Consider the following 25,309-nt stretch of genomic DNA (forward strand, 5'->3'; position numbering starts at 1 on the left):
GATAATGTGAAACATTAACTGTTTCTGTCACAGATACTGCCTGGCCTGTTGAGTGTTGACAGTTGTTTTTTTTTTGTTCTTATTGGTTGGTAGGTTTTTCCCCTCCTTGGCCATAGCTTACTGACATCAATTATTAACATAACTCCACCTAACCCAGCACCCCCCAGAGGAATACATTTCCGAGTTTGTGTGCCTCATTTTCAAGCTGACCCACCTTTTGTGAGCTAAGTCTGTAGTTTCCATTTATCCTTTATTTGATGATGTGTGTGTGCTAGCTGTTCTCTGCTCTGTGTGCAGTTCATGAAGCCTGGTGTACTTAGTAAGAAGCAGATTCTGAACTGAAAGAAGCAGCTCTTAGAATCAGGCGTGCCGACAGATTAAAGCATTGAATCAATTCCCATTCAGACATAGAAATGGGTGTCATCTTGAAATATTACAAAGACATAACACACAGTCGAAATCTCAAGAGTTTAGCATTGTTCTCTGATTGAAATTAAAGATAGTTTACTGATTATTGGTTAACAAACTTCTGCGTCTGCTACTCGACCACAAGACCATAATAAATCAGAACAAAAGTAGGCTGTTTGGCTCCACCATTCAATAGGATCATGGCTGATCCAACATTTCTCATGTCTACTGTCCTGACCTTTAGCTGTAACTCTTGATCCCTTTGTTGATCAAGAGTCTATCTATCTCAGCCTTAAATATACACAAGGACTCTGCCCCCACAGATCTCTATGGCAAGGAGTTCCAAAGACTTACAACCCTCTGAGGGAAGCAATTCCTCTTCATCTCAGTCTTAAATTGGTCCCTTGTATTCTGAGATAATTGTGTTTCAGCTTTCTGCAGTTTTTTCTCCATTTATTCCTTTGTTCTCCCTTCCAAAATAAACAACTTCGCATTTTCCCCAACTTATGTTCCCAACTTTTGTCCACTTACTTAACCTATCATCTCTCTGTAAACTAATGCATCCCTCCCACAACCTGCCTTTCCATCCATTTTTTATGTCATCTGAAAATTTGATTATAGCATGTTCACTTCCTTCCTCCTAATGGATAGACCTCTTGAATTGCAGGTTTAATATCTCATTTGACTTCTGAGCACTAGTTTTTGGATCAACATCAACTTAATGTTTTTATGAATGTAATGTTGCTTGCTACAGCAGTTGACTGAGAAATCAGTGAACATGTGGTTTGCTATTTCAAATCTTGACCTGAATCTTCTATACAGCAGCAATGTTGCATGCAGTGTCATTGCATGTGAAGATTTATCTGATCCAACAAAGCACAATTCTGGCTGTCATTATAATACACCAACCAGCATTTCCCTACCTGCCATATTCCATCTGGTAAGTTTAAAAGAATCAATCTTTTAAGTGTGGGTTTATGAATGGGATGAGGAAAGTGAATAAGTGCTTAGGGTCTCATTGAAGTCAGGGATGAAATGGTTTGGATGAGTTTAGGGGTCACATCAGTAAAGAAATGGAATTTGGGGGCTAGTCATTTTGGGGGTAGGATTGGATCTGGTCAAGGAGAGGAGTGGTCGAAGGGTCAGGCAAACACTCTGTGATGGATGAGTGTGGGACGTCAGTTATGCGGCTGTTCAGGTGTTAGACACAACATGTCCTGGGTAACTAATCAGTTAAGTTCTGCAGGACTATCCCAAGCCCCTGGCAGAGTCTTACGATGGGTCCCAGTTAAAGGGGAACTGCCTGTTGGATGTTTCAACTTCTGAGACAACTTCCTTTTAAGTGCACTTAAAGTGCACTTCTGTACTTCTAATGCAAATCTTTGTTCATGCATCTGGTCTCCAACAATCCCAAGTCGGGAAGAGGGTGAATAAGTATCGATCTTACCAATCATTTTTACTTTAAAATGTGTTAAACAATTAAATCTTAAAATATAGTAGTTGTGTTTTGATTTTCAAAGATGTTTAACTCGGTTGGAAAGCTGCATTGCCCTAAATCATACAGACCTCACAGCTCTCAGTTTTTCTGTCTGCTCCGAGTTAGTTGTCTTTGGTTAGCAGATTGCTGCTGGCTGCAAATAGCGTTTGGATGTATGAGTGTTCTAGGTTCTGCACTGTTCTCTAGTGGCTTCATGTTGGAAGTCTGCTTGTTGGTGGAGAGCAGCCCCCACCAAGCCAGTGATGGGGAAATTAATTAACATTTCTCACCCAGTGATGGCCACTGTTTATCAATCTGTTTTACCTCACCTTGAAACAGTGGGTACAGATGAAGCGCCCTGCCTAATAAACAAACACATCCCAATTATATTATTATTGTTATTTAACTCCAAGTTCAGCATTATACACCTCCTTCAATCTATACTTCCTGGTGATGTAAGAATGACAAACTAGACACAGTGTAAATTAAATTTTTCTCCATCTGCTCCTATAGTACAAGACTATCAGCCATATTAAGCAATAAAGAGCAAAACTGATAACATGTGGAGGAAAAGAAAATACTAACAAGACTTGTGAAAAGCAAACTGCTGCATTAGTGATATAAATAAGAAATTTTGTTTGGTATTTTGTCAGACATTTCCTGGAAAACCTAAAGGTGGTCTTTGGCAATAATGAGTTTCCTTTTGAGTTGTACTAAGCTTTACTTTTTTGACTTTCCCTTATTTAACTCCTCTAGTCAAAGGCATCACTAACTCCCATGTCTCTCTCAACTCATTCATTGTAGCCTTTAGCTCATCCATCCTGATAGGTTCCTTTAAGATCTACATTGGAGAAACACTCCAAGTGTCAGCTACTTTAATGGCTTCTGCCCTCTTATGTTACTGACTGTATTAGAACAAAAACCAGACCAGCTTAAATTGCATGCCGAGAGAACGCCAGGCCTTTGACATATGCAGCCCCTGATGGCAAGTGAATGTCACGGGATTGGTGCACAGCTCACAATACAAGCTCGATTCATGCAATAATGTGACCCCAACTATTCAGGGAGCATGTGAATTCCTAAACTTTAAGAAAAACACCTAAATCACAACCTTAAGTACCACAGAAACCTGGTCTGCAGAAATTGACTCTGACTTTTTTTTTCAAAACTGTTGCACCGACGGTACCTAAAGCATGACCTTGTACATAAATAGTCCTTGTGAAGGATTTGTATATTTTTCTTCACTCTGGAACAAAATATTTCATTTTGTAATTACTTTTGCACAAAAGCTATGACATATGGTCAATTAATTTGAGTTAAATTAATGGTAATGAAACGTTTATGTATTGATTAATATCCGCAGATGTACAAAGTCCAACATATGAAATATTTATTCAAGAGACGATGTATAAATGTTGCTCTATGTTTCTGAATTTATAAATTGCAAAAATGCACATTAAAACAAGGCTTTAAATACTCAAAAAGGAGCGGCACAATTCTTTCGGGAAATGTCAAACAGACTAGCTATTTGCTACAGCATTTAACACACATGTGGTGATTTTAAGTTGAAAAGCTTGAGTAGTATTTCTGGAATTTGTGAGGGGTCTTGCATGGGCCTCCAGGAAGGGGCTTCAAGCTGTTTTGATACTTAGGAGAAGCATATTCCTCACTCGCTCTGACCAAGTTGGTAATTTTCTTGCTTTAATGAATAATTCTATGAACATACACAATCGGATGAACTGTTTGGTTAGCAAGGACAGAGAATTTCTCAACAAACTGCAAAAGCTAGTTAGTTCCTGGTAAGAAATAGTCAGTTGTGCTTTATTTGGTGTTAAAACAAAATGCAATTATGATTTATTTTAAGGATCAAAGAAAGGGCTTTTGATCTTATAAGATCATAAGATAGGTTTGGATGAAAAGGGTCAGCTTGCTTGATCCTATCCTCCCAAAATAACCAGCTTTTTTTTCAAACATGTGACAGCATTGTGCTGTTTCTTGAATCAGTCAAATGCTCTAAATTCAACTAACTCTCTTGGAAACCAGCAGCCGATCACTTTCCAAATGAAGCGATATTTCCTGATAAATGCTCTATATTTCCCATCCCGAGTTTGTAGTTTTCTGCTTTACTGTATTGTTCAGTTCCTTTTATCAATTTGTCAGCTATTTTCCTGCAACATCCACTCTTGGATGTTTCTTTTTAAGGCTGAAGTACTCTTTTGCAAATTCTTTCTCTTTGTAACGTTTTACTCTGACACTTTAAGGTCAGATTTGTTTGCTCTTTACTGTGTTGTCTCTCGAGTCTATCGTCAATCTTTTTATCATGTAATTACACAAACGTGTGTGGAGACCTTAGGCATTCTTATCCTGGTCACAATTCATATTCTCAATGAGGGAATTTGAGTTCAAGTTAAACCCAGCATTGTATTTTGTTTATATATTAACATCTCAAATTTAATCGAATCTAATCTAATCTAATCTAAATACTGTCTCACATTGTTGTGTAAAATGATCATGGAGTCAACAAACATTCCTTGCTTGCACCCCACTATGTTCCCTTTTCCCAGCAAGTCCTAAACTATGTTGTCCTCAGGAGTACATGGAATTCCTGTTTCCAGAATGTAATACAATGAATTTGTCTTTGTATTGTTGATCAGGTCAAGTGTGGACCCCATTCAGTTCCTTAGGATGAAACAACACCATGGCAATTTTTCACTACTGAGTTGCATGATTGCGGCACTCTCCTCTCTAAATCAGGGGACTGTAGGTTTAAGTTCCATTCCAGACTACATGAACTTCAAAACAAGGTTGACATGCTTAAATGAAACTTAATTGAAATTCTCAAGTCATGATCAGGATCTAGTTGCACTACTTGGTGAAGAGTAGAGATGTTCTCCCCAGTGTTCTTGCTAATATGTATTCCTCAACTGACATTATAGACAGAATATCTGGTCATAGAACATTGTTATCTATAAACCGGCTGACTGTGGGTGACAACCTTCTAAATATTTACCATAAAAATGTTTGTAAAGTCCTAAATATGTCAAAGATACTATGTAAATGCAGGTTATTTTCAGAGAATTGTGGTATGATAAGCACAGTAAGGGAGGTTATTGGGCTATTTTTGTGGATTTTCAGTAAAGGTATCAGATTATTTCCAATCTCCTGCTTTTCCCTTACCACTGTAGATTATTACCCTTGAAGTATTTATTCAATTCTCTTTTGATTCGTACACTTGCTACAGATTTTGACAAACCTATTCACAGCATAAAGTTTGGTGCAACATTAGCTACCAGTGAAATGACTCCAGTATCATTTCTCGTTACCTTCAATTTGATCTGATTTCATTTTCCGTTATAGCGCTTTGTACTTAGTTAATGCTGCATCTGAAGAGCTGAATCTCATCTTTAGATTCCACCACCGTCCCATGACACTCTGTTTTATCTTGGGAGCAGAAAAATAGCTTTTGTAACTCTATTTGATTTCCATATGGGAGGATTGGAATGGGAGACATTAATGGGGTTTGCTGGGGGAAGGGTGGTGGGTACTTTGAACTGAGTAAGTACTTTGCCTGTGTGTGTGAGCCTGACCATTTAAGGCTTATGTGGGATATTTCCTGGAAGCCACAAATCTCAGCTTGTACTTTATAAATCTCTGACAGAATCATCATTTATTTGCATGTTTTATTTAAAACATTAATAGAGCAGCTACAGCAAAGTAACATCAGTTATTCTTCTCGGAAGGGGCAATTTGCTGTAGGGGATAAAATGCAATAACGATCATGTGCAGGGATCTCTGATAATCTATGGTTTCACCACAGCTGCTGGAAACCTTTTTGAGAAGGGAAAAGAAAGAAAAATGTTCATCTTGATAGTTTTACACTTCACTCAGTAACTATGTATTTGAAATTTGGTCAAATTTTCCAGTCTAATCTTCTTGAGCTCTGTGAATACTGACCATCCACCTGCAAAAGGTTTTCAGTGTCAAACAGTGAAATATATTGAGGGCTCCAGCAAAATATTCAAAATTAACATGTTCCAGGATCTCAATATTGTTTATATGCTCTATCAGAATAGCATCAACAAGCCAGTTTTATTTTGGTGCATGTGAACCAGTTATGACACCTCTGTTAAAAATATTTTCAGATTTACAAAGTGGTGTCTTCATCCTTTCCACTGTTACAGCAACTTTCCAAAGTTTGAATTAATCTCCCTGAGCTCTTGAGGGGATTAGGTCTTTAAAGTCTTGGACCTTGGTTGCTCAATTGTCCTGTCCTTTTTAATGCTATTGGCCAGGTGCCCTTTAGGGAAGTCCATTGCCAAAGTGTACACTGAAGTCAAATAAAGGCAACACTGTCATTATTGGAATTATCTCTGGATTGTTCCCTCATCTACCTGGTTATCTCAAGTTACGGAAGCTTTTCAAAAATTTAATATTGTTTTAAAGAACGCTCAATCATTGTTCTGTATGAAGTGTGATGGTCACGAGTGAAAGGTTTTCTTTTTGCTCATGTAGGTTGAATTACACTTTTGAAAGTCTGTCAGGTTTCCCACAAATCTGATGGAACTTGGGCTGCAAAGAAACCAAATGCTCTTCACCTGTGTATTCTGGTGAAGTCTAAAATTAACAACCTATTTTGTTAGAGTCCGAACAGTGCTGAAAGCTTCAGAGTATTACTGTCAACCAGGTCTTAGATTGAGAATGGCCTCTCTGGAGTATGTCTCAAGGTATATGTTATCTTTGACATTGATAAGCTCACTCGAACTGATGCTGATCAAGGCTTTTCAAACAGAGAAAGCATTGTTTGATTGCATAGCATCCAAGGTAGCTTGAGTTGCTTTTCACACAATGTTTGAGATTTTTTAGGGCATCAAAAATGATATCTACTTGCCACTGTCGAGTCAAGTACTAAGACGCAAATGTTGGTGTCTAAGAGCAGCCCCTAATTCTCCAGCAGCTGGCTTTTCATTTCATTCTTCAGTTACAGCAATAAATGATATTCCCAGTTCACCTCATTAATCCTGAGTTAAGCTACTATCGAAACAATTTAGGAAAAAAATCTAAGATGCTTGATCATTTATTCTATGGTCTGAGTTTATGGTGATTATAAGCAAAATTATCAGTGATTATCTGCAGTTAGTTTTTTTTTAGATGAGATTAGATTACTTACAGTGTGGAAACAGGTCCTTTGGCCCAACAAGTCCACACCGCACCCGCCGAAGTGCAACCCACCCATACCCCTACATCTACCCCTTACCTAACACTACGGGCAATTTAGCATGGCCAATTCACCTGACCTGCACATCTTTGGAGTGTGGGAGGAAACCGGAGCACCCGGAGGAAACCCACGCAGACACGGGGAGAACGTGCAAACTCCACACAGTCAGTCGCCTGAGGCGGGAATTGAACCCGGATCTCTGGCGCTGTGAGGCAGCAGTGCTAACCACTGTAATATTTTGCTGTAAAAATATCTTTGACATGAATGAATGATTTTATTATCAGGTGTATTTTAAAATGAGAAAATTAGTAAAATACGGTGAAAGGCTTTTCCACTGTCGCTACGATCTGGCACCATTTTGAATTACTTTAAGAATTTTTTAAAAAAGGCAAGATGTCACTTGAAGAGAGTCCATCAGTCCTGAGTCACCTCATCATCAACAATGCCTGTGCTATCATCCCTCCTCCACTGCCTCGCTGCCATCTACGCTGAACTCAGTCAACATCAAAGTCGCCACTCTTCAGGTGCCATCTTTTGCCACTGGGCTAATTTTACGCCTCGTCACTGCCTGTGCCAGACACGCCAACGTCAGAGTTATCCACCCTCGGGCTCCATCTTTCACTGCTGGGCCTACCTCGCTGAGTCACCTCCAGTGATGATTTTGATGCCAGATCCCGGCTTGCCCTGGAAAAGTAAGTAAGGGCGCACTCAAATCTGCTCTGGGCCCACTTGCCACTGCCATCAGGTCCACTCTGGATCTTCCCAAGTTGGTGCTGGGGGTTCTTCACTGCCACTGATGCAATCCGAGCTCAGGACAAGAGGTAAGCAAAACGAATGAAAAAGAACGAAAAACAGCCGGAGTGGTTGAGCCCTAGCTTAGGAGCCTTACTGGGCCGCCATCTTGATGACATCTGCCTGAAAAGGTTTCATTAATTGAATGAAGTGTAACTGGCTTAATAATGGTGTCCTAACTATGGAACTACAGCTCAACAACTTTAAATGGCCTCTGTGAAATATCAAATTTCTTCTTAATGATAAAAAAAGTTGTTTCAAAATGTCCTTTAAAATAGATTATTAAAGTTTTTTTGGATATCTTTATTTTAGCTTCTGTCTTAATCCAATCACTACCAGTTTTAATTGTCTTAAAATTTAGATTAAAACAAGAGTCGAGAACTAGAGGGCATAGAGTGAGAGGGGAAAGATATATAAAAGAGACCTAAGGGGCAACTTTTTCACTCAGAGGGTGATACTTGTGTGGAATGAGCAGCCAGAGGAAGTGGTGGAGGCTGGTACAATGACAGCATTTAACAGGTATCTGAATGAGTATAAGAATAGGAAGGGTTTGGAGGGATATGGACCAAGTGCTGGTTGGTGGGACAATATTGGGCTGGGATATCTGGTTGGCACGGATGAGTTGGACCCAAGGGTCTACTTCCGTGCTGTACATCTCTATGACTCTATGACTCTAAGAGGATATTAAGTGCTTTAAATTCCTGGTTTGATTTGTGTGAATGGTTTGATGAGATTGGCTGCCTCACTCTGGCGAGATTTTCCCTCGATTCATGGCAGATTCAAACTGATGTAGGAGAGGTGTGAACCTCATCATAAGAAATGGGGCAGTTTTTTTTATAGTCGGTAGTGAACACAGTTGTTTTGTTCCAGACTGTGAAATCTAATCCAATGAGGGATTCTATGAGAGAGGGACTCAGTTAATTGAATACTTACATTTTCTGTCACCAAACACCAGGATCAAACCTCGACAATCTGTGACAGCAGCATTGCATTTAAGAATTATACAGAACTTTTGATCTCAAGGGCTTAGACACAGGAATGGGGAAATCTCTGTCAGGATTCACAATGCAGTAATGAAAGGTCAAAGATGAGGAGAAAAAGTGCACTGAGTCTCTATGCAAGATCAGCTGTGTCCCTTTTCTTTCTCATATATAAGGTACTTCAGTTTTTGCGTTTTGTCCATCAGTCCGGTTTCATGCAAGTAACTTACAACATCGTTCTCTAAATGTGCAGTTTGCTCTCGGATTACATCATTGGGTCAGAACATTTGACTCTGCTGGGTTAAGCACACATGTCTCCTTTTAATCGCACTGAAAATTCAGAGGTCCATGGTTTCATGGGTGTGCGATCCTGTTTGCAATAGGATGCTGGATACTTCACATCATAGAGTTCAGTCAACAGCAAGAGATTCCCTGGTTGAACCTACTACAGATATAAGCTTGTGAACACACAAACATTTCTACTTCCTAATCATTCTTCATACATCCCTCATTGAGGTGAAAACAGTCATTCTGAGCAAGTGAGAAATATTAGACAAGAAAGCAAATTTTACCACCAAGCCAACTATCTGCTTTTATATCCCTTGCCTTTTACTTCTAGCCAGAAAATTTGAAAAAAAATAATCACTTACAGGTCAATTATACTTTAGTTAGAAAAATAGTAATTCAAACACAATCATTTGTGGTTTGGCAATCTTTATCGTCAAATCCTTTATATGCAACTCTTCAGCAAGCTGAAGGATCTTCAGGGAGCATGTAGCTGCTGCCAAGCACTAAATACTCTTTGCAACATTCAAATGTTACGTGTTTACTCTAGTACAACATCTGGAAAAATGACTTTCTGTAACATTTCTGGTAGAATTACAAAAATGTGCCCTGCCAGAAAGGTTTCTCTATTTGCTATTCGAAATAAACTGAAAATGATGATTTTTATGGAAATTAAAATTTTAAGTTCTGTCTTTTTAAACATTCTGAAATCCAGAAAACCAAAATCGATAAGCAGCTGAGCCAGGACATTTTCATGCTGACTGTGGCTCAGTTGGTCGCACTCTCGTCTCTGAACAGGAAGACTGTGGGGGAATTTCAAGTTCAATGTCCACGGCAGCACAGTGGCTCAATGGTTAGAACTGCTATCTCACAGCACCTGGGTTCATTTCCAGCATTGGGTGACTGTGGACTTTGCACGTTCTCCCTATGTCTGTGCCAGTTTCTGCTTGGTGCTCTGGTTTGCTCCCACAGTCAAAGATAAGCAGGTCAGGTGGATTGACCACAGGAAACACAGGGTCGCAGGTAAGGTCGTTAGATTGATCTAGGTGGGATGCTCTTCAAAGGATTGATGTGAGCTCATTGGGCTGAATGGCCTACTTCCACACTGTACAAATTCTATTAATCCAGGGAGTTGAGCAGAAAGGTTAGGCTAATACTGCAGGGAGTTAGGGGCTATGTTAATCAAACATCCTATTAACACATTATAGCAACCAGGAAACAGAATGAGTTGAAATGAGAAAAGAAATGTAAAAAGTCAATGTGAGAGTGATTAAAGGGCCCCTAACATTAGCCATACTAGTAAGGCTGGTATTCAGTCAGTGAGGTACACTGCTAAACATGAAAGATTTTAATTTACATATAGACAATAGAAATCAGACCAGCAAAAAGAATCTAGGTAAGGAATTCAGAAAACATTTTTGGGACAGTTTCTGGAGCCAACCAGAAGGTAGACACCAGACCTGGTAATGTGCAAAAAGGTAGTATTAGTTAATAAAAGCATTGAGAAAGCACCCGAGGCAACAGTGATGATAATATGACTGAATTTTACATTCAGTCTGAGGAAGAGAAGGGAGGTCCAAGACTAATATTTTAAGCTTAAATAAAGTCAATTGTTTGGACTTGAAAGCAGAGTTAGGTAAAGTGAGCTGGTAAATAAGTTGAAAGGACAGATCAAAAGAGATGCTGTGTTATAATTTTGCTTAATCCAATGGAATTTTCTTGGAGGTAGCCATTCATTAAAAATCCTATTGAGACCTGCTTTATTGCAACATGTTACTTTATAATAGAGATTGTAATTGATAGATATTGAAGTGGTACTTGGTGCTCATCAATGGGGAGAGAAGACACCAGCTGGTGATGAAAGAAATTCATCTTAATTTTCCTAGAAGGCTACAACATCTCATAAATTGATGGAGAAGACCTATTAATATTCAAGGGCAACACAAATTAAGGGTTCATTGGGTTCTAGCAACATAAAGTGGTTAAAAAAGGGCAAGGCCACATCTTGGAAGGACAGGGCATAAAAAGAAAAAAATAGTTGTGTTAAGTACTACATAATAAATTTGAAGGGATTATTGGATTAACATAAAGCTAAGGGCTACTTGCTGTTCATGTGTCAATAGAAGTAGCAATAAGCTTAATAACCAGGTCAGGCTGGGTCATGTCAGTGCTAAAAATGTCAAGAACAACATATGTTGTGCTTATTGTATAGAGTTAAGTCCGCTCAACTTTTCTTTTGTTATGCTTGTTGAGAGAACTAAAACCTGGCAATACCTGTGATGCTTAACTTGCAGCACCATGACATGATCTGAATGTAATTAATACAGACACAATAAAGGTATTTTAGAATTAGATTAAAGGAGGATGATTCTGATATGAAATGGTGCAGTTAAAATTATTTTTGTTTGACTAGGTTTAACCCATTTCTTCAAATGTGAGAAAAACAGTTGAACACATTTGCCCTGGGTTTTAAAGAGCAAGATCAGGGTCTTGTCCTTTTATTGTCTCTGCTGTTTGATTAATAAGAACTGTAGTTGAAGTATGAAATGCAGACAGATCCTGTACACCTGGATGGAAGTCAGAACCTTTGAAATTGTCAAATGTTCTGAAGAGACCCTTGGCTTTTCTGCCCCAGTTGACTTTTCAATCTTTTTTATCACATGGCATTATGAACTTCTCTTCCTGCTTGAAGCATGCCCATAAATCGACACGTCACTGCATTTACCAAAGAAGATTTAATATAACATGTTCAATGTTTGACTAATAATACAGGTAATTGTTACTTTGTGCCGGACTTTGACTCCATTGAGGGGTATTCACTGATATATGTGTCCCCTTGATGAATTTTGCTTGTCACTATTGTGTCCATTGCTGTGTTTCTGCTCTGTCACATAATCAAGTCAATAAGAACATAGCAACCCTATTTGCACTGCTCTAATGTGCAGTAGTTTATTCAAAACACTAAAAGAAAACTTATTGCAGTAATGAGTTAATTGTCTCTGGTTACAGATTGGAACACACAATCTAAACTGACACTTTTGACCAGTTCAGAAAAAAAGAGCTGCACTGTAATGTGCTTTATTTTCAATGAATCATTAAACTAAGGCACACTTGCCATGCCCCATAATATTAAGATAACTTGCATGTTTATAGTTCCGCTCCAGCTCAACATTCTGGAGAACTGAATCAAGAGTGAAAAGCATGTCAAGCCAGGGAGTGATTGGAGGGAAATACTTCAACATGGCCTTCTGAATATAAGCGCTTCCAAACATAAACAATGGGAGCAGAAGTAGACCAATTGATCCCTTGAGCCTGCTCTCCTAGTCAATAAGGTCACAATGGATCTGTTTATGTTTCAAATTCCACATTCCCATTTACTCCAAATAATCTTTGATTCCCCTCCCCAACAAGGATTCACTTATCCAACTGTGTCTTAAAAATATTCCATGTCCCCAACTCCACCACATTCTGAGGCACAGTTCCAAAGCTGTACAATCCTCTGAGTGAAAGATTTCTCCTCATCTCATGTCAGTCCTGGAAAGGGCGGTCCTAATTTTAGAACTGTGCCTTCGAGTTTCAGACTCTCCTACAAGAGGAAACATCCATTCCACATGCACTTTGTCAAGACCATTCAGGACCTTACACACTTCAAACAAGTCACCTCCCACTGTTTGTTACAAACTGGAACACAACACATTAATTTTTATGTTCAATTCCTCCTGCAGTAAAGGACAGCAGTCCTTTAGCCTTCTCAATTACTTGTTGTACCTCACTACTAACTTTTTGTGACTCATGCAGTATAACATCTAACTCACTCTACATCTCAGAATTCTGCAGACATTCTGCCTTTATATTAATATTCTGTTTCTTTGTTCTTCCTTCCAAAGTAAACAACCTCACATTTTTCCACCTTGAACCTCCACCTCCATATTTGCCCACACACTCAACTCATCGAAAGAGAGTGAAAGTGGTTTCAACAGATCCTATGTCTGAGGCTGGAGTGGGATAGTGTAACGATGAAGACCATTCCTTCAAAGATTTTCTGTCCGCAGTTCCCATCTTCATTGATAATTGATTTGTGAATCATTTATTCAATGCCAAAATTATTTTTAAAATAAAGAAGAGGAATATCTTGGTATTGTTTGCTCCTTTGAGAAAGCAAATGATAATGGATTATTTGGAAATCTGGCAGCTGGTTGGAGAAAACTAGCATGGATTGAAAAAAGGCTGCAGCGTGTTTCAAGAATGTTGAGATTGGGTGGCTATGGATGAGGCAGTGGTACTATTTATCTAGATTTTAGAAAGGAATTTAACTCCATCCTTCAGGTTGATTCACAGCTGCAGAGCTGTGGAGTACACGTTAAAGTGTTAGGTTGGTTTGATGTATTATTGAGAAGTAGGTAACTGAAAGGGCAATGTATGGGAAGTTGGTAGAGGTGGCAATAGAGTCCTGCAGTGATAGCTGATTTATCATTGACTTACGCAGACAGAATATTGTCGAAGATATCCTTTCGTGTAAATGATACAATTTGACTGGTGATATTCATCCACAACAATCACAAGGGATCTGAAGAGACTGGGTCCACAAGAAGAGATGAGGGAGATGGCATTCAACACAGAAAGCTGAAGTATCATGTATGTGATAGAATACTACATATTAAATGGCAAGGTGTTCTTACAAAAATATAATTAAAGAGGTTTAAGTTATTTTATTTTTCAGCTTTCCTGTCTTACGTGGGGTTGCCACAGTGCTGTGTCACCTCTGTATCCCCACTATTTTTGCTGAAGCACCTGGTTTTACAGGCAAATGCCCTTTCGGTCATCGCTTGCCTGATCAGAAAACTCTCCTTATCTTGGTGAGAGAATTTACAGACTGGCAATCAACCTGTTTGGACACTTTATGAATGAAGTTGCCATCATCCTACTTGATCATTGGGCTGTTCTCTTATTAGAGAGAGAGAGAGAGAGATGACTGGTGGTGCCTTAACCTGAGAGTCACCACACCTCTGGTGAGGAATGAGGTTGGGAAAGTGAGACCCTTTATGATAACCTCAACTAGTGCAGGAATTCAACCCATGTTGTTGGCATCACAAACCAGCTATCCAGTCAACTGAACTAAATGGCCAGCTGTCCAGTCAACTGAACTAAATGGCCAGCTGTCCAGTCAACTGAGCTAAACAGCCCCTGAATACACCTTCCATGGCAAATAAATCCTGGAATGGGATTCAAACCAATTTTATGGCTCAGAGGCAGGGTAACTATTGGTCTTCCCAGAAGACGTCTGCATGAAAAAGATTAGAGATGAAAACAAAGTGTTAGAAAGACTCAGTAGGTCAGGCAATATCTGTGGTATGGGAACACAATTAATGTTTCAGGTTGATTTTACTTCATTTCCGGCAATATCAATATTCTGCTTGACAATTAAAAAGATTTGAATGTTTTGGTGAAGATGCCTTTAAGAAATCAAGCAAGATGTTAGGATGTAGAGCTAAGGATGCTATTAATAATTTTATAATGATGTTGAAGTCACACCATTTCGGGAGTATTTTGTTCTGTTTGTGCTCCTGGTATGTGAAGAAGACAGTTTGGAAGAAAGCTATGGGGACAATTAGATTCCATGGGAGAGCTCAGTTAAGAATACAGATTGTTCACCTTGGACCTGAACTCTTTCTCTTTTTACCTGTACACCTCTCGGAGAATGAGAGGGACTCAATGGAGCTTTTCCTGCTTTTAACTGGCATGGAAATTTTAGATCCAGGAAAACTATTCAGTCTGGTGATAGACTTGAGGATGGAGAGAGGTGGTTCAGTGTTAAGATCATGAAAACACAATAGGAAATGACAGATCTATTGGAATTTGACAAACGTTTTTCTTTCAAAAAATCTTGTGTTTGAATGAAGATGCATGTCTATGATTTGAAATGAAAACGTATTTTGGTTTTGAAGGGCAGGCTGGATAAAATAGCAATCCCCTCCTGCTTAGAATACTAGCATTTTACTACAGTGATAAAAATCCTTCTATCCTATTCATATTCTGTTCCTTCACATGCTTCTGGGTTGCAGCCTCATGCACGTATTGCACGCAGTTTGCATTTGGTTGCGATAGCTGTGTAAACATGTGTTGGAGAGTATTCTGCTCCAATGGGCCACAGCTGCGCTCCGCTCCTGTAATTCAAGGGCGTTTATAAACAGCTAGTCAGAGCCGACACTCTGAAAGACATAAGGGAGTCTTTCAGGGAAAGTCAGTAGAAAAGTGTTTACTCTTGAAAAATGCTTGAAGCAAGAATAAGAATTTCTCTTTTTCTAAAGACCTGCAACCCAAAACAAGCTGGTTGTGAATATCCACAACAATTAATCTTGGTCTTTGATACAAAGCACAAACAAAATTCTCTGTAGACTTCTTTTCTTCTTCTGTGTTCCCCAACCTTAGAAGCAGATGAGCAGGATCGTAGGAATAATTAGGAGAGTAAAATTGGCAGAGCTGCTTGAGAAACATGAGATCCCCATGATTTCCGATGCAATTACAAACTCTCCACTTAAATACAACACTCAAAATCTGCAATTGGTTGTAAATGACACTAAAACCCATCTCAAAGTTGCTGCTTACAGTGTTGTGAACACTCCAGTTGCTGTGGGTAGAAACAGCTGGGATTCCTTACTAGTTTGCACCTCATTAAGGTGCACAGAAAAAACAAGTATAAATAAATGTCACCTCATTATTGCTCTATTCAACCCATTTCCAAATCATCCCTGTGATACTGTATGAATGAAATATAAGGGAAAAACCAATGCATGCTAAAGAAGTAACTAAGTGCCTGGCATGTTTTCTGGTTACTCCCTGAAGAAGTTGCAATTTGTTTGTTTTGCCCTCCTCCTTTAAGCTTGCTGTAGATGCAATGCTTGTCATGTTTTGTTTCAGGTCAGATTCTACTCCTGTTTCTCCACTATCCTGGTGGCCACAACTAGGCTGAGATTGGTTCAGAATTTGGTTAGGGTTTTGACCCTGGCAGTAAGGAGCGTTACTCACAGAGCTGCAGACACTGATGAGCAATGACAGTATTAATCATGTATTTCACTGTCCTGTTCCACCAGCCATTACATTCAAAGCAGTGGAAACTGGGCAAGTGTAGTCATATAATGAATGATTTTCATTGATAAATTGTCTTACTGCATCTTTCTGAAGCTTCTCTAACCTGTTCATGTATAATTAATTAATTCATAAGAATATAAGAACTAGGAGCAGGAGTAGGCCATCTGACTCTTTGAGCTTGCTCCACTATTCAATAAGATCATGGCTGACCTTTTTTTGTGGATTCAGCGCCACTTCACCACCCACTCGCCATAACCCTTAATTCATTTGCTGTTCAAAGATCTATCTATCTATTCCTCAAAACTTGAATTCTCTCTCTCACTGACACAACACCAGTTTTATGTTTAGCACGATCCACCACACAGCAAAGAAACATCAATTTGTTGGGGGTGTTGATCAATAGAACAGTGTTGTCAGTGACAAAGGTAGAAATTTCTACTTTTCTCAGAATGTGCAAGGTTTAGTACCAATCCAAGAAGCCACCAGAGAAAGATGGAGCTTCTGTTCAATCTGAGCCTCATAATTTTCTCTACATTCTGTTTGTTTAATGTGCTGTTTCTAAATAGTATTACCACGTTTTCTACAGAGTAAACCAGATAGCTGCTGGAATAGGGCTGTGGAATGATATGGGGTTAAGGTGTAAAATATGAGGTTTGCTTTCTCACTGATGAATAATCATTGAAGTCTGTAATAATTGCAATTACATTTTTACATCAGAGATATTTCTTTACTAACTGACCTTTCTTTAAAAATTCAGACTCTTGGCACTGTAGGATAATAGCTTAAATGTTTACAGGCATCCTGCAGAATAACTTAACTGGCTACTTTTAAAACAGATAGGTTCCTATCACATTAATCTGTAATCAGTCACACATGAACGGTTACCAACAGCAATGTTTTAATATGCTTCACTCTCTTCCCAACACCTTACAGAAAACTTGTGGATATATTTAATCAACCTGTTCAGGTACAATGTGACATTTCTAGGACAAGTGGATCTTGAACCTTCTGTCCCAAGAGTAGTGACACCACGACAGCACCACAACCACCTGATGAAGGAGCGGCGCTCCGAAAGCTAGTGCTTCCAATTAAACCTGTTGGACTATAACCTGGTGTTGTGTGATTTTTAACTTTGTACAGCCACTCTTGCCATCCCTTCCTTTGTACGCACAATGTCAATCATAGCTGCACTTAATTCACACAGGAAGGAAGCCTATTCATGAGGACTCAAGTTGGACTTAATAGCACATGTAGCTTTGGTTAAAAACTGTTCCACTTCGTAGCACTGGTATAGCAAGAGTGCAAATTATATCCCAAATTCTCAGTCAGGATCTGACCTGATTTGTAGTAGCAAAGTGGAGTGAGAGATTTTTGAGCAGGATATCAACACCTATTTCGGGGTTATTAACTGATTATATTGTGTAATTTCAATTCTGGTGAGAAACCAAAATAACTTCCTTTCGCAGTATTGGCCCGAGGCAACCCTTGTTTATTTCACAAAATTTCTTCCGGTAACCACTACAGCCGGTCATTATGTTTTTCAGTGTGGCATGGAAGAGTCATTGAAGTGGAAGGTCAAGCAGCTCTATCCTGAAGTATGCCAAGATGAGATGACACAGAGACTGAATCTCTCCGGATCCCATAGCTGGCCTGTGCCAGGACAGATTGCAAGTTGTTAATTGGTCAGGCATTCACTGAGAGCAGGAAGGATTAAAAAAGGGGATGATTTGTGCATATTTGACTCCTGTTGATTCTAATCCTTTTTTCCTCTTTCCTGTTCTTGTGTAGGGAAGAATCCTGACTGACCTTTCGTTCAAAATTTACTAAGTTGCTAAATGTGTAATTTATTTAAAGTGGATTCCTTAACCAATTAGGCTTTAAGCAAGGAATTCATTGCCTTTTATATTATCCCACAAAGAAATGTTAGACTCTCCTAAGACATACATAAACTACATTTTGCTTTGAAACTGGATTTCCCAATATTTAATGCTCAGTGTTAGTTTGATTCAGTGATACCATTGTCAGCTCCAACTCTGAAGTTGTATAATCTCCACGACAGGACCTCAGGCTTATGAATGCAGTACAATAAGAAAAGATGCATAACAGAAGTCTACTATTTCAGATATGAAATTAAAGCCAATTCCTGTTTGTCAGGTCATACACACGTCAAAGATCTGTTTGTACTCTGTGAGTTAGAAAGTTGCTTGATGTTTTGAGCAATCACAAAGCATAAAAAAAAATCAATTGGCAATGATTGATCTGGTAAATTATCCTATTGTCAAAATGGTTTCTGTTTAACAACATGAGAGAATGTACATTTGTGTTTTTTAATGGAGGATGGGAAAAATTTCTGCCTGTAACAGCTGCTCCTTTTTTTGAGGTATTTCAGGTATTGGAGGTGATTTCCTCCAATTCCAGGAGCAGCAATTATTGTTTTACATGCTGTTGCATTGTTTTGGAACTTTGGAGAAAAAGATCAAAACAATAGCACTTTTAAAAGGAGAGAGACAGACAAAAGGTAGTGACTATATGGTCAGTGAGGGAGAGAGAGAAAGAAACCTACACTGCTAACCGACACAGTAGTGAATTTTTGCTGTTAGAGTTCATGTATCTCTGGACATCGGAGTGCATATGGGAAAAATTAACAAATAGTGGAATCAACATCTGACCTTGGAGGAACCTGTATGGGACAGCTCACCGCACAGGAACAGATAAGTACATGGTTTTTAACATGTAACCTTGCTGTCAGTCTACAGTAGTGGGTAGAGTGGGATCTTTCTTGATTCTATGTTTTATTGAGATCTGTCTCTTGGTTAAATTTTTGAAAAATATAAACCATAACTACCAAGTTATGCTGGAGCACTGATTTTTAGAGCAGAAAGACAGTACTATTTCCTGGGTCTGTAGATTGTGAAAGACCAAAGATGGCCTTTGTTAGAGTGATATGCTCTTTCTGTCAGATGTGGGAGCTTCAAGAGAGTTTCCATGTTACTGATAGTTATGTCTGCAGGAAGTGTCTTTGGTTGCGTATCCAATCATATCGCATGGATCAGTTGGAGTGGCAGTTAGAGGCAATAAGGAATTTACAAGAGCTAGGGGGTGGGATGGATGGCAGATACAGGAAGGGATAAAAGTCGTAGATACAGTCAGGTAGATGGGTTAACTCCAGGAAAGGTAGGATGAGTAGGCAAGTAGTGCAGGATTCTTCTGTGGCCATCACCATTTCAAACCAGTACGTTGTTTTGGAAAATGTAGGGGGTCATCTCTCTCAGGACATGAACAGCCAAGTTTCTGGTATCGAGACTGGCTTGAATGAATTGAGGGGTATGTCAGGTTCCAAGCGTTCGATTGTGATAGGGGACTCTATAGTCAGGGACACAGACAGAGGTTTCTGTGGCTAGCTGCAAAAGATCAGAATGGTGTGTTGCTTCACTGGTGCCAGGATCAAGGATATCTCAGAGAGAGTGCAGAATGTTCTCAAAAGGGAGAGGGACCAGCAGGAGATCATTGTACAGATTGGAACCAACAACATAGGAAAGGGAAAGGATAAGATTCTAAAGTGAGAAGATCGAAAGTTAGGCAGGAATTTAAAAAGAAGGTCCTTGAAGGTAGTAATATCTGGATTACTCCCGGTGCTACAAGCTAGTGAGGGTAGGAACAGGAGGCTAGAGCAGATGAATGAGTGGCTAAAGAGCTGGTGCAGTGGAGAAGGGTTCACAGTTGTCGATCATTGGAATCTCTTCTGGGGTAGAAGTGACCTGAACAAGAAGGATGGATTGTACCCAAATTGGAAGGGGACTAGCATACTAGCAGGAAGATTTGCTTGAGCTGCTCGGGAGGATTTAAGCTAAGTAAAGTGAGGGGGTGGCACCCAGGGAAATAAATTAAATTAAACCTCATTTACTTCAATGCACGAGGCCTAACAGATGAACTCAGGGCAAGATTAGGAACATGGGACTGGAATATCTTAGGAATTACAGAAACGTGGTTCAGGGATGGACAGGACTGGCAGCTTAATGTTCCAGGATACAAATGCTATAAGGAGGGTAGAAAGGAAGACAAGAGAGGAGGGGGAGTGGCATTTTTGATAAGGGATAGCATTACTGCTGTACTTTGGGAGGGTATACCTTGAAATACATCCAGGGAAGTTATTTGGGTGGAACTGAGAAATAAGAAAGGGATGATCACAGACCCCCTAATAGTCAGTAGGAAATTGAGCGACAAATTTGTAAGGAGATTTCAGCCAGTTATAAGAATAATAGGGTGTTTATGGTCAGGATTTTAACTTTCCAAACATAGACTGGGACTGCCATTGTGTTAAGGTGTAGATGGAGAGAAATTTGTGAAGTGTGTATAAGAAAATTTTCTGATTCAGTACGTGGATGTACCTACTAGAGAAGGTGCAAGAATTGACCTAGTCTTGGGAAATAAGGCAGGACAGGTGACTCAGCGGGGGAGCACTTTGGGGCAAGCGACTATGATTCTATTAGTTTTAAAATAGTGATGGAAAAGGATAGATCGGATGTAAAAGTTGTAAGTTCTAAATTGGAGGAAGGTTAATTTTGATGGTATTAGGCAAGAACTTTCAAAAACTGATTGGGCAAAGAGGTTCGCAGGTAAAGGGACAGCTGGAAAATGGGAAACCTTCAGAAATGAGATAATGAGGGTCCAGAGACAGTATATTCTTGTTAGGGTGAAGGAAAGACTGGTAGGAGTAGCGGAAGCTGGATGACTTGAGAAATTGAGGTTTTGATTAAGAAAAAGAAGGAAAGCATATGTCAGGTATAGACAGGAGAGATTGAATGAATCCTTAGAGAGTATAAAGGCAGTAGGAGTATACTTAAGAGAGAAATCAGTAGGGCAAAAAGGAGACATGAGATAGTTTTGGCAAATAGTGTTAAGGAGAATCCAAAGGGATTTTGTAAATATATTAAGGACAAAATGGTAAATAGGGAGAGAATAGGGCCCCTCAAAGATCAGCAAGGCAGCCTATGTGTGAGCCGCAGGAGATGGGGGAGAGACTAAAGGAGTATTTTGCATCAGTGTTTACTGTGGAAAAGGACATTGAAGATATAGAATTTGGAGAAATAGATGGTGACATCTTGGAAAATGTGAATCTTACAGAGGAGCAGGTGCTGGGTGTCTTGAAATGCATTCAAGTGAATAAATCACCAGAACCTGATCAGGTGTACCCTAGAACTGTGTGATGCTAGGGAAGTGATTGCTGGGGCCCTTGCTGAGATATTTATATCATCGATAGTCACAGTTGAGGTGCTGGCAGACTGGAGGTTGGCTAACATGCCACTATTTAAGAAAGGTGGTGAGGAAAAGCCAGGGAACTCTAGACCGGTGAGCCTAACATCAGTGGTGCGCAAGTTGTTGGAGGGAATCCTGAGGGACAGGATTTACACATATTTGGAAAGGCAAGGACTGATTAGAGATAGTCAGCATGGCTTTGTGTTTGGGAAATCATGTCTCACAAACTTGATTGAGTTTCTTGAAGAAGTAACAAAGAGGATTGATGAGGGCCGAGTGATAGATGTGATCTATATGGACTTCAATAAGGCGTTCGACAAGGTTCCCCATGGGAGACTGATTAGCAGGGTTAGATCTCATGGAATACAGGGAGACTAGCCATTCGGATACAGAACTGGCTTGAAGATAGAAGACAGACAGTGTTGGTGGACGGTTGCTTTTCAGTCTGGAGGCCTGTGACCAGTGGTGTGCCACAAGGATCGGTGCTGGGTCCACTGCTTTTTGTCCTTTATATAAATGATTTGGATGTGAACATATGAGGTGCAGTTAGTAAGTTTGCAGATGACACCAAAATTGGATGTGTAGTGGACAGCAAAAAAGGTTACCCTGGAATACAATGAGACCTTGATTAGATTGGCCAATGGGCTGAGGAGTGGCAGATGGAAAGGTAAATGCGAGGTGCTGCATTTTGGAAACGCAAATCAGAGCAGGACTTATACACTTAATGGAAAAGGTCTGGGGAGTGTTGCTGAACAAGAGACCTTGGAGTGCAGGTTCATAGTTCCTTGAAAGTAGAGTCACAGGTTGATAGGATAGCGAAGAAGGCATTTGGTATGCTTTCCTTTATTAGTCAGAGTATTGAGTCCAGGAGTTGGGAGGTCATGTAGCTGTGCAAGACATTGGTTAGGCCGCTTTTGGAATATTGCGAGCAGTTCTAGTCTCCTTCCTATTGGAAAGATGTTGTGAAACTTGAACGGGTTCAGAAAAGATTTACAAGCCTGTTGCCAGGGTTGGAGGATTTGAGCTATAAGGAGAGACTGAATAGGCTGGGGCTGTTTTCCCTGGAGCATCAGAGGCTGAGGGGTGACCTCATAGAGTTTTATAAAAACATGAGGGGCATGGATAGGGTAAATAGACAAGGTCTTTTTCCTGGAGTAGGGGAGTCCAGAACTAGAGGGCATAGGTTTAGGGTGAGAAGGTAAGATATAAAAGGGACCTAAGGGACAACTTTTTCACAGAGGGTCACATGTGTATGGAATGAGCTGCCAGAGGAAGTGGTGGAGGCTGGTACAATTACAGCATTTAAAAGGTACCTGATGTCTATATGAATAGGAAGGATTCAGAGGGATATAGGCCAAATGCTGGCAAATGGGACTAGATTAGATTGGGATATCTGGTCGGCATGAACAAGTTGGACCGAAGGGTCTGTTTCCGTGCTGTACATCTCTATGACTCTATGAACTGACTGAATTTGCAAAATTACTGGAATAAGGAAATTGTGATTTTCAAATACCAAATATCAGTATTTATCCAGCACTTCTGACAATGGATAGCATGTCTATTTTACTCAATTTTGAGCTCCATTGACTTTTTCCAGATTGCAGTTCATACCTGCCAGGCTGCCTGGGTTAGAAGCAGGATTAAAGTTTGTTCATCAAAGCTACTTATTACCCCATTTTTCTAATTTTGTGCCTCAGGGAACAAGAAGCAGTGATTGTTTGCTTCTGCTGATGCAAGTTTTGACCCAGTCACACACAATTCCCTTGTAATGAATCAGCTTTATAGTTAAGCAACTGAAAGATGAAAGATGGAGGGATGGGGAGTGAAGTGACTGAGGGGGAAGTAAAAAGCTAAATCCTGAGCAGAAAGATTTATGGCTTTTTCAGTTCTATGGTATTCATAAAATATAATAGCCCACTTATCTCCTGGGAGCTAGACAAAACATCATATAAGTCCACTCTTTCTTCCCCCTTTAAGTTGCTATATATCCTTATAATTGCTTAAAGGTTCTGTTCAAATCACAACGGTTTGTCCTAATGATGCATCCATCAATTTCATACCTGTATCTATAAAATTTAATGAGGACATTTGGCAACGTGGTGAAATATAGCCATTGGTGACTCATTAATATTGTTTGTCTAAATACTTGATAGAAAGGGTCATGGGACACAGCGCATAAGTACAAACATGGCCAAAAAAATGTTTTATGAAGCAGTTTGAAGGATTCTAACCTTTTTAGTAATGACAGTTGAAGCACAGCAGTCACCGCCATCATAACTGCAGTAGGCTCTGTTGTTATTTCCATCACAATAGTTGTCCCCCACGAAAGGCTGCTATGGCAATAAAAACAATAGGAATTAAAATCTGTAGAGTTCGCAAAGAAACTAACTCTGTTCTTTTTCAGAAATTTGCACTTCTAAACGTGAGGGACGACTTTTGCTGATGATAGTTTCTTTTTCCCTCTCCTCCCCACAAGCCAATCCCATCCCCATTTCCCCACTTCCTATCACATTGAAGGCTGATAGACGTGAAAAAGAAAACATATTTATGTCGCGCCTTTCATGTCCACCTGATGACTCAAAGAGTTTTACAACGAATGGCCTACTTCTGAAATGTGGATGCTGTTGTGCAGGAAACATGGACACTTTGCATTCTGCAAACTCCCACATCCCATGATAATAATGATCAAATAATCTTTTTTTTGTGATTGTTGAATGAGGAATAAATACCTGGATTCTGGGAAAAATTCCCTGACTCTGTTTTGAAATAGTACCATGGGATCTTTTACATCCAACAGAGGACAGAGGCAGGACGTTGGCTCAATGTTCCATCTAAAAGATGGCTCCTCCAACAGTGCAACGTTTTAACCGTTCTGCACCAGGATATCAGCAGCGATGTTTAGACTTCAGACCTGGAGTTGACTCAGAACCTTGAGTCCCTCCGTGTTGTGTGCTACCAACTCAGACATAGCTGAGCAATAGATAGTTCATGCCAATTTTTATATTAAATTATGGGCAGTTGGCATTGCATCCAATGGGAATCAGACTAAGCCTGTCAAAATTTATAACTTATTTTGCATTGATTCAAATGCAAAACATCACATTTGAGAAAGAAGTGCTGCTTCCTGTTTCAGGTAAGCATTTCTTTTTGTTCATTCATGGGATATAAGTGCTGCTGGCTCTGCCAGTATTTATTTCTCACCTCTAGTTGCCCTTTATAAATTGCTGGTGAGCTGCAGATGATATGCTGAAGCTAGACCCTAACTGCCTTGAGAGAGGAAACACCAGGATTTTGACTCTGTGACACTGAAGGAACTGCGATGTATTTCCAAGTTGGGATGGTCTGTGCTTGGAGAGGAACTTTCAGGTGTTGGTGTTCCCATGTATGTACTGCACAGATCTTTTCGACAGAAGTGGTCATGGGTTTGGAAGGTGTTGTCGAAGAGATTTTGGTGAATTTCTGAAGTGCATATTGCAGATGGTACACACTACTGCTACAGAGTGGTGATGGTGAAGGGAGTAGATGTCTATGCATGTTGTGCCAATCAAGCAGGCCACTTTGTCCTGGAATGGTGTCAAGCTTTCTAAGTGTTGTGGGATCTGCACTGATCCAGGCAAGCAGAGAGTGCTCCCAGTATACTCCTGACTTGTACACTGAAGATGGTGGACAGGCAATGGATGATCAGGAGGTGAGCTACTCATGGCAATAGTCCTAGCCTCTGACATGTTCTTGTAACCACAGTATTTATATTAATAGTCCAGTTCAGTTTCTAGTCAATGATAACTGCCAGGGTTTTGAACAGTGATA

The 25,309-nt window shown here is 39.8% G+C and overlaps 1 protein-coding gene across 7 annotated transcripts in view; it reads right to left on the minus strand.

Annotated features, from left to right (window-relative positions):
- Positions 1-25,309, minus strand: part of LOC140469200 (pappalysin-1-like) — a 323,835-nt gene that overhangs the window by 40,871 nt on the left and 257,655 nt on the right. For 5 of the 7 annotated variants that reach the window (XM_072565489.1, XM_072565488.1, XM_072565485.1 and 2 more), the window contains one exon: positions 23,734-23,835. The exons of 1 other annotated variant lie outside the window; for it this stretch is intronic. In XM_072565489.1, coding sequence (XP_072421590.1) covers positions 23,734-23,835 — 102 coding nt within the window. The remainder of the gene's footprint in view (positions 1-23,733; positions 23,836-25,309) is intronic. One more of the 7 variants, XM_072565486.1, reaches the window with a different exon arrangement.

Source organism: Chiloscyllium punctatum, chromosome 49 (assembly GCF_047496795.1).
Source record: "Chiloscyllium punctatum isolate Juve2018m chromosome 49, sChiPun1.3, whole genome shotgun sequence".
In the NCBI taxonomy this organism is placed as follows: domain Eukaryota; kingdom Metazoa; phylum Chordata; class Chondrichthyes; order Orectolobiformes; family Hemiscylliidae; genus Chiloscyllium; species Chiloscyllium punctatum.